Source organism: Chiloscyllium plagiosum, chromosome 10 (assembly GCF_004010195.1).
Source record: "Chiloscyllium plagiosum isolate BGI_BamShark_2017 chromosome 10, ASM401019v2, whole genome shotgun sequence".
NCBI classification, from domain to species: Eukaryota; Metazoa; Chordata; class Chondrichthyes; order Orectolobiformes; family Hemiscylliidae; genus Chiloscyllium; species Chiloscyllium plagiosum.
The window spans coordinates 86566299-86576288 of NC_057719.1; the positions used below are offsets into that span (position 1 = coordinate 86566299).

General features: G+C 42.8%; 1 protein-coding gene across 2 annotated transcripts in view; it reads left to right on the top strand.

Annotated features, from left to right (window-relative positions):
- The window catches only part of LOC122553857 (cytosolic phospholipase A2 zeta-like), a 115759-nt gene that overhangs the window by 39675 nt on the left and 66094 nt on the right, over positions 1 to 9990 (top strand). For both annotated transcript variants that reach the window (XM_043698296.1, XM_043698297.1), the window contains 2 exons: positions 838 to 904; positions 6785 to 6963. In XM_043698296.1, coding sequence (XP_043554231.1) covers positions 838 to 904; positions 6785 to 6963 — 246 coding nt within the window. The remainder of the gene's footprint in view (positions 1 to 837; positions 905 to 6784; positions 6964 to 9990) is intronic.

The following is a 9990-nucleotide window of genomic DNA, read 5'->3' on the forward strand; positions in this document are numbered from 1 at the left end:
CGAAACGTCGATTCTCCTGTTCCTTGGATGCTGCCTGACCTGCTGCGCTTTTCCAGCAACACATTTCCAGCTCTGATCTCCAGCTTCTTCAGTCCTCACTTTCTCCTATTCATATATCCACCCAAATGCCTTTTGAATATTGCAATTGTACTGTCCTCCACCACTTCCTCTGGCAGCACATCCCACACATGCACCACTCTCTGTGTGGAAAAGTTGCCCCTTATGTCTCTCTTATATCTTTCCCTTCTCACCCTAAACCTATGCCCTCTAGTTCTGTACTCCCCCACCCCAGGGAAAAGACCTTGTCTATTTACCACATCCATGCCCCTCATGATTTTATAAAAGTCTATAAGGTCACTCCTCAGCCTCCGACGCTCCAAGGAAAACAGCCCTAGCCTATTGAACCTCTCCCTATAGCTCAAATCCTCCAACCCTGGCAACATCCTTGTAAATCTTTTCTGAATCCTTTCAGGTTTCACAACATCTTTCCGATAGCAAGGAGACCAGAAATGTGGCGTAACCAATGTCCCATACAGCCACAACATGACCTCCCAACTCCTATACTCAATACTCTGACCAATAAAAGAAAGCATACCAAATGTTTTCTTCACTATCCTATCTACCTGCGACTCCCCTTTCAAGGAACTATGAACCTTTGTTCAACTCCCAAGGACTTTACCATTAAGTGTATAAGTCCTGCTAAGGTTTGCTTTCCCAAAATGCATGTAATAATCTAATTTGGTGACCCAGTACCTGTAATCCAGAGCCTGTGCATTTGATATCTCCTGCTTATTTTTATTCTGAATTAATTTGCTTTCTGTTTTCGCCCTTGACTAGGCTCAACCTTGTACAGGTGTGGAAACCAAAGTGAAGAAGGTCAACAATCTTCACCAGGTAGGCACAGGTAAGTGCTGTATGGTAAGAGTGTTATAGGTTTGTGTTCTTCCTTATGTCACTGCCTAAAATAGGATAAATTATCACTGCCCAAAGCCACAAATGATGTCAATAAAACAACAAACTCGGTATGTTGGAAATCGTGTAGGCAATTGGAATACCCACTCCACTGCTTCAGGACTGGGAAGCAAGCTGACATCTTGTATCTGGATGACATAGTGTAGAATTACCGTGTATCTTCACAGAAGATAACTTAGAGGGCAACTTTGCTTGTTTGTCACTTTGGAAAAACGGTATTATGAAATCATAGAGAAGAAAAGGAGGCTGTTCACTCCTTTGTAGCAATACCAGCTCATTGAAAGAGCTTTTCAATTAGTTCTGTTCCCCTGCATTTTTACTCAAAACCATGCATTTTATTTCTTTTTGTTTAATTAAATAAAATATCTATTCCTTTCATTAAATGTATTATTGAGTGGTTTCTGTCATTCCTTCAGTTGATAAATACCAAGTCATAACTTACCATATGAAGTTATCCACATCCCTGTCTACCCCTTAGTAATTGAATGTCTTGTGTTATTTGGCAAATAACCCAGGTAATGTGGCATAAATTCAGTTTAGAATAGAAATGAATCCCTACAGTGTGGAAACAGTCCCTTCGGCCCAACAAGTCTGCACCGACCCTCTGGTTTTGCCCAAAACATTGATTTTCCTGCTCCTCGGATGCTGCCTGACCTGCTGTGCTTTTCTAGCACCACGCTCTAGACTTTATCCCTGATGGTGCCTAACCCACACATCCCTGAACACTCGAGGCAATTTAGCATGGCCAATTCACCTCACCTGCACATCTTTGGTTTGTGGGAAGAAATCGGAGAACCTGAAGGATACTCACACAAACATGGGACGAATGTGCAAACTCCACACAGACAGTTGCCTGAGGTTGGAATTGAACCTGGCATAGTCCCTGGCACTGTGAGGCAGCAGTGCTAAACACTGAGCCACCGTGCCACCCTCCGTTTCATACAGAATATTATACAGAATTATTTAACATCTTTGACCACAACATGGACTTACAAATAACTAGGTGTCCACTGTTTCCTAAATTGCTTTTGCTGAACTGCACATGGCAATTAATCATATGATTCTTGGCTCATTAGCATACTACAGAAACACAGCTGCTCAAGCAATAACACAACAAATACCTTAAATCTGTGCTTCTGACCACCACCCCATTCCCATTTCATCATATTAGTTTGCTGTTATTTAATCTCTTAAAGTCCTTCATAATTTTGAGCACCTTTATTCATTTTTGCCTTAGTACTGTTTAAGAAGGGTGGTAAGGACAAGCCAGGGAACTATAGACCAGTGGGCCTAACGTCGGTGGTGGGCAAGTTGTTGGAGGGCATCCTGAGGGACAGAATGTACATGTATTTGGAAAGGCAAGGACTGATTAGGGATAGTCAACATGGCTTGTGCATGGGAAATCATGTCTCACAAACTTGATTGAGTTTTTTGAAGAAGTAACAAAGAGGATTGATGAGGGCAGAACGGTGGACGTGATCTATATGGACTTCAGTAAGGCCATATAGATCAAGGTTCCCCATGGGAGACTGGTTAGCAAGGTTAGATCTCATGGAACACAGGGAGAACTAGCCATTTGGATACAGAACTGGCTCAAAGGTGGTGGTAGAGGGTTGTTTTTCAGACTGGAGGCCTGTGACCAGAGGAGTACCACAAGATCGGTGCTGGGTCCATTACTTTTCGTCATTTATATAAATGGTTTGGACGCGTGCATTAGAGGTATAGTTACTAAGTTTGCAGATGATACCAAAATTAGAGGTATAATGGACAGCGAAGAAGGTTACCTTAGATTGCAATGGAATCTTGATCAGATGGGCCAATGGGCTGAGAAGTGCCAGGTGGAGTTTAATTTAGATAAAAGCGAGGTGCTGCATTTTGGAAAAGCAAATCTTAACAGGACTTATACACCTTAATGGTAAGGTCCTAGGGAGTGTTGCTGAACAGAGACCTTGGAGTGCAGGTTCATAGCTCTTTGAGAGTGGAGTCGTAGGTAGACAGAATAGTGAAGAAGGCGTTTGGTATGCTTTCCTTTATCGGTCAGAGTATTGAGGAAGTCATGTTGCGGCTGTACGGGACAGTTAGGCTACTGTAAGAATATTGCGTGCAATTCTGGTCTCCTTTCTATTGGAAGGATATTGTGAAACTTGAAAGGGTTGAGAATTTACAAGGATGTTGCCAGAGTTGCAGGATTTGAGCTATAGGGAGAGGCTGAATAGACTAGGGCTGTTTTCCCTGGAGTGTCGGACGCTGAGGTGTGACCTTATAGAGGTTTACAAAATCATGAGCAGCATGGATAGGATAAATAGACAAAGTCTTTTCCCTGGGGTGGGGGTGTCCAGAACTAGAGGGCATAGGTTTAGGGTGAGAGGGGAAAGTTATAAAAGAGTCCTAAGGAGCAACCTTTTCACGCAGAGGATGGTACGTGTATGGAATGAGCTGCCAGAGGAAGTGGTGGAGGCTGGTACAATTACAGCATTTAAAAGGCATTTGTTTGGGTATATGAATTTGGGGTTTGGGGGATATGGGATCGGTGCTGGAAGGTGGGACTAGATTGGGTTGTGATATCTGATCGGCATGGACGAGTTGGACCAAAGGGTCTGTTTCTGTGCTGTACATCTCTATGACTCTTGTCTGATCTAGAGAGAACACTGAATTATATCACAACTTCTCTCGTCTCCCATTCATCTATCATTATACTTAGTCTTTAGTGCACCTCCTCCATGGCCTTGATATCCTTCAACATTACATCAATGTCCATATTTCTCAACCACACTCTAACATTTGGTGGGTGCAGTGATGGAAGCTATTTTACCAGAGAAGGATCTTAGTCACAACCACTACTACATTGAAGATGTTTGAAACTCACACACAGGAATATAGTAGATGAGGTTTTTTTTCCAATATGTCTGGAAATATCTACTTGAAAAGGCTTTTAAGTTTTTCTTTCTTTCTCTGTCTCTCTCTCTCTCACACTCACTCACTCACTCCCATATATATCCTGTAAGAACCTGTATTTGATTTTACCTCTTTTGTTAAGGGGGTGTTCATGGGGATGTTGTAGGTATTTGGAACAGCATCATTAAGTTGCGATAGAGTTGATTGGATTTTCCGATATATTATTCTATTTTCTGTTCTGTTTTATTTTGTGGTTGGACCAGCTGCATCATTCCTGAAATATCCAATTTACCCCTGCTTAAAACAACTAGAAAAGTTAGAGTCTGGGCTACCTTCTTGAAATGTTTTGAGATGGCCTGGCCTGGTCCCTAACAATGTAACTTGGGTATCTGGCCAAAGATTTGCACATTAACAAACAAGCATGTTGTGAACAGCATTCCATTTTTCGCTTGGGGACTGTAGTGATCAGGGCCAGGTAGACCTCGTTGACTGAGATTCTTGATTGGGGTTGTTAACCTCGGCCAATCAGGGAAGCCTTGGCTGACCAGGCGATTACAATCTCATCAGTTAAGATTTGGAGATGCCAGTGTTGGACTGGGGTGGATGAAGTTAAAAATCACACAACACCAGGTTATAGTCCAACAGGTTGGACTATAACCTGGTGTTGTGTGATTTTTAATTTCATCAGTTAAGGACTGAATCTAAGTTGGCTGGCCAGCCATGGTCTGTATACTATGCACTAGCAAATAAAGAGTGACTTGGTGACTGGACCCGGCCTCTCTGCAGTTATTTCAGGGACTCTTCCACCTTCACAAATGAATATCAAGGTCAGTAATTTTAGAGCCACCTTCTATGTTCTTTACCCATCCGCACAGCCCAGGCTGTCATGACATGAGCTGCTTTCAGCAAGCCAATTCGCTTTCATCTACATATGGTCCCCATTATCAGCTTTCCTTCCTCCCTGGAATGCTATCAACCATTCCTTTTCTGCCTGTCATTCTCTCTCTGGGCTCCATCTCCACGTATTGTTCACTTCCGCCTCCAACACATGTGTACATGGATATTTTCCTAGTTAACATAATTTCTGACAAAGTGTCACTGGACTGAAAATCTTAATTCTGTTTTCTCTCCACCGATATGGGCAGACCTGCTGTGTTTCTGAGCAGTTTCTGATTTTTATAAGTCATATTTCTAGCATCTGTAGTTCTTTGTTTTATTATCAAATTGTGAATAAGTTGTCCTAAGTTCTTGAAGAGTTCTGGGAAGATGCTGCCTGACAGTTGTTGCCTGATTTGATGAATGATAAAACTCTGACCTCCCTTTGTTTGAAGTTACTTAGCAAATGTGATCGCAGGTAATCAGAAAGGGAGAACAGCAGAATGTTCTTATCTATTGGCAACCTACATGGATGTTGGAATAATGGTTATTTGGTTGCAGTGAGTCTGATTTGAGAGAGGTTAGCACCATTCAGTTACAGAGAATGTCTTCTGCTATGCTGGTCAAGTAGGTGAAATGTAAAGTTTGCTTTTGTCCCTTTGCTTTTTCAGCAGAGTTTAATGACTCAGAGTGCGAGTACAGCAGAAGAATTGCCTGTTATCCTGTTTTGCTGTATCTAACTTGATTCTCTGAGGTTATTTCCCTGGGAAACTCTCTGACCAGAGGGTATAATCTCAGAGTAAGGGGGTCGTCCATTTAAGACAAAGAGGAGGAAGATTTTTTTTTCTCTAAGGGTCGTGAAACTGCACAGTCTGCACCATTAAATATATTCAAGGCTGAGATAGATAGACAGACAGACAGACAAACATGTTACTGGGACTGGAGGATTTGAATTGAAAAGGGAGGATGGATAGCATGGGACCTTCTTTCTCTGGAGCATAGGAGGTTGAAGGGTGACCTTTACAGGGGTTTTATAAAATATTGAGGGGCATAGATACAATAAATACTAAAGTTCTTTTCCCCAGGATAGGGGAGTCCAAAACTAGAGGGCACCGGTTTAAAGTGAGAGGAGAAAGATTTAAAAGGGACTTGAGGGGCAACTTCTTCTCACAGAGGGTGGAATATATATGAAATGAATTGCCAGAGAAAATGGTAGATGCAGGTACAGTTATAACTAAAAGATGTTGAGAAAGGTATGTGAATAGGAAGGGTTTAGAGGGATTTGGGCCAAACACTGGCAGATGGGACTAATTTAGTTTGGGAATGTGGTCAGCATGGACATGTTGGATGAAAGGGTCTGTTTCTGTGCTGTATGACTAAACAACTAGGAGTATAGATGAGGCATGTCAATATCTGACACCAAATCACATGAAAAGATACCAGGGAAGTGACCAAAAGCTTTCTTAAAGACATGTTTTAAGGAGTACTTAAGAATGATAGTAATTGAGCAGTTTAGGCAAGGAATTGCAGAGCTCAGAACCATAGCATTTGAAGTATGCTGCCAGTGGTGGAGCAGTTAAAATTGTGGATACATGCAACATTACTCCTTGTGTACATTCATTTTTGATATTAGGAATTGAGATTTTCCTGAGAGTCACTCCCTACTCTTTGTTCACTCCTACAACCCTGCTCCTCTTCATACAGGCGCGCGCACTTGTGAATCTCTGCCACCATTACTCAACATTGACCTGCCTCCCCAGTGTTGGTGTCTTTCAAAAGAGACTGACACTCTTGGTGGGCAAGATTCTAATGCTGTGGTAATAATTCCTGAAATATACCAACCAGTGATTTGTCAAATCTCTAATTGGCATGGAATATCAACCGACCTTGCAGAAAGAAGCGTTAGAAAGCACTTGCTGACTCTCCAGTTAGTGACCACGGTCCCCATCATCTGGCACCAGACTCGTTCTGTAGTATGCAATACATACATCGTTTATGTTTAAGTTATTGATGCAAAGTAATTCCAGTTTTGCTCTTGCAGGTCTTAATGCACAGTATAATATGTCTGTGAGAGTTGATGGAGCCTATGAAGAGGAACAGTACACCACACTCAAACCTCTGTCAAATCCTGTGTGGGATGAAACATTTTTCTTCCACATCGACAAGAGTTTGGATCCAAAACTGAATATTGACTTGATACAAACCAGCAAAGAGTTGCAGGTTAGAAACCTGTTTATGTAATCATTCCACTTACTTTAAACCATTATTTAAAATACTCTGCGTGAGGAGCAATTACTGTGAGTGAATAAGGAGGCCTGTTGAATGTTGCTGTTTTAAATTAATAAAGTAGACCAGCAGGAGGCTGAAAGAACACAGCAAGCCAGGCAGCATCAGGAGGTGTAGAAGTCGATGTTCCGGGTGTAACCCTTCTTCAGGACCGTTGTTAAATTTAATAAAGAGGCTTCATACTTGTGCATAAATCACAAAAAGCTAGCATCCGGTTCAGTAGGTAACAGGGAAGGCAAGTGGAATGTTGGCCATTGTTTAAAAAGGAATGGATCACAAAAATAGGGAGATCTTGCTAAAAATCATAAAATGCACAAGTCAAACCACAGCTAGAACACTGAATGATTTTGGTCCTGTTGTTTAAGGAAGGATAAGGAAAGAAAGATTGAACACCGGCATGGAGGAACAGTCTTGTAAGGAGAGGTTGAGTAGGTTGCACCTGTATTCAATTGGAGTTTAGAAGAATGAGAAGTGACCTTATTGAAACAATCAGGGAGATGCAGAAAGGTGGTTTTCCCCTTATGAGAGAGTATAGGCGCAGAAGGTATAATCTCAACAAGGGGTTGCACATTTAAAACAGATGAGAAGGAATCTCTTCTATAAGGATTGTGAAGCTGTGGAATTCTTTACTTCGGAGGACTGTTGAAGCTGGGTTGTTAGCTGTATTCAAGGCTGAGATAGGCAGATTTTGAATCAGTAAGGGAATTGCAGGTTTATGGGGAAAAGGCAGGAAAATGGAGTTGAGTTATCAGATCAGTTATGATCTCATGAAATATGGTGCATACTCAGTTGGCTGAATGGCCTAGCATCTACTGCTGTGCATCATGGTCTTTCCAATCTTTTGGACTTAAGTTGGTGGATTGTGGAAATGTTTGGATTTATTTTTAAAAGATCAATGAAAAGACCTTGAATGTTCTTTTAACCCCAAGGTCATTCATACCAGGGAAGGTCATCATGCCTTCTCTGGCAAGGAAACCCTCAACATATCTGGCCTGTGCACACCCAAATGTCCCTGAAGTCACCTGAATAAAGCTGCAGGGCCAACAGACTTACTGTTGAGCAGGCTGTCTCCATCCCTTAGTACACCGAGGTCTAGTGGGAGGGAAAGGAGTAAAACGGCCTACTGAGAGAACTTTGGTGGCACGAATGACAATGGCTTGTAAATGATTCTCAAGTGTTGTAAAGATTTATGGGCTTTAATCATACCTCTGGTTATTAGTCTGTCTGTGGAGAGCCAATAGCATTGTTACAGCATCTGGCATCACTTAATGGCCACAGGCAAGGTAGTATGGATGAAGTGCTGGAAGTCTAACACAACATATACAAGCAAGACAAACAATGCATGTAAATGACATTGAATCATACTGACACCATTGGCCCTCCTGCAACATCCCTACTGTTTAGCTACCTCTGTGCCGAAAAGTGTAGCTGCCATTGAGTTGTCCAATAACCTCTTTGGTATGGAAGTGCAACCCGCAAAGATTAATATCCAGGGTGGGGAGTTTGCTGGTCTCTATCATCTGTAGTGCATGAGACATTGTGTTATGTCCTTTAAAAGTTTTAACATTAGAGGGTGCTGCTGTGCCCTCACTCACAGGTCGAGTCATTTACTCCACCCAAGCTGAGTGCAGCAGCAACCATTTTCTTCTCCATTGCACACTTTCAATTTCCAGCAGGAAGGGAATTCCCAGTGGACAGCATTCCTCAATTCCTTTGACTCCAGTTTCATTAGAGTTCCATGATGCCACACTGGTTCAAGTAATGCCTTGATGTCAAGGGCGGTAACCCTTGCTTCTCTTCTGGAATTCACTTTTTTGTCCATGTTTAGACCAAAGTTTAAACCATTCAGGAGCTGAATGACCATGGTGGAACTCAAGCAGAGCCTCACTGAGTTTATTAGATTAGATTAAATTAGATTACTTACAGTGTGGAAACAGGCCCTTTGGCCCAACAAGTCCACACTGACCCTCCGAAGAGCAACCCCTACCTTTACCCCTTCACCTAATACTACGGGCAATTTAGCATGGCCAGTTCACCTAACCTGCATGTTTTTGGACTGTAGGAGGAAACCGGAGCACCCGGAGGAAACCACGCAGACGTGGGGAGAATGTGCAAACTCCACACAGACAGTTGCCTGAGGCGGGAATTGAACCCAGGTCTCTGATGCTGAGAGGCAGTGGAAGTGGCAGCAGTGCTAACCACTATGCCACCGTGCCGCCCGTTATGATTGAGAGTGGACTGGTGAGATAATACGTTGGGAGCATACGTTGGGAGCATAGGCTGTCAGGGAAGGATGTGGTGGAAATGTGGAACTTTTTCAAAGAGCAGATACGACGTGTCCATGATATGTATGTACCTATCAGGCAGGAAAGAAATGGTCGTGTGAGGGAGCCTTGGTTGACGAGAGAGGTTGAATGTCTGGTAAAGAGGAAGAAGGAGGCTTACATAAGGTGAGGAAACAGGATTCAGACAGAGCAGTGGAGGGATACAGGATAGCCAGAAGGGACCTGAAGAAAGGGATTAGGAGAGCTAAGAGAGGGCATGAAAAATCGTTGGCGCATAGGATCAAGGATAACCCCAAGGCATTTTATGCGTATGTGAGAAACCTGAGAATCACGAGAACGAGGGTAGGTCCGATCAAGGACAGTAGTGGGAGACTGTGTATTGAGTCGGAAGAGATAGGAGAGGTCTTGAACAAGTACTTCTCTTCAGTATCTACGAACGAGTGGGACCGTATTGTAAAAGAGGAGAGTGTGAAATGGACTGGTAAGCTAGAAGAGATACCTGATGGAAGGAAGATGTGTTGGACATTTTGAACAACTTGAGGATAGACAAGTCCCCCGGGCCTGACGGGATATATCCTAGGATTATGTGGGAAGCAAGAGAGGAAATTGCAGTACCGTTGGCAATAATCTTCTCGTCTTCACTGGCAACGGAGGTGGTACCAGGGGACTGGAGAGT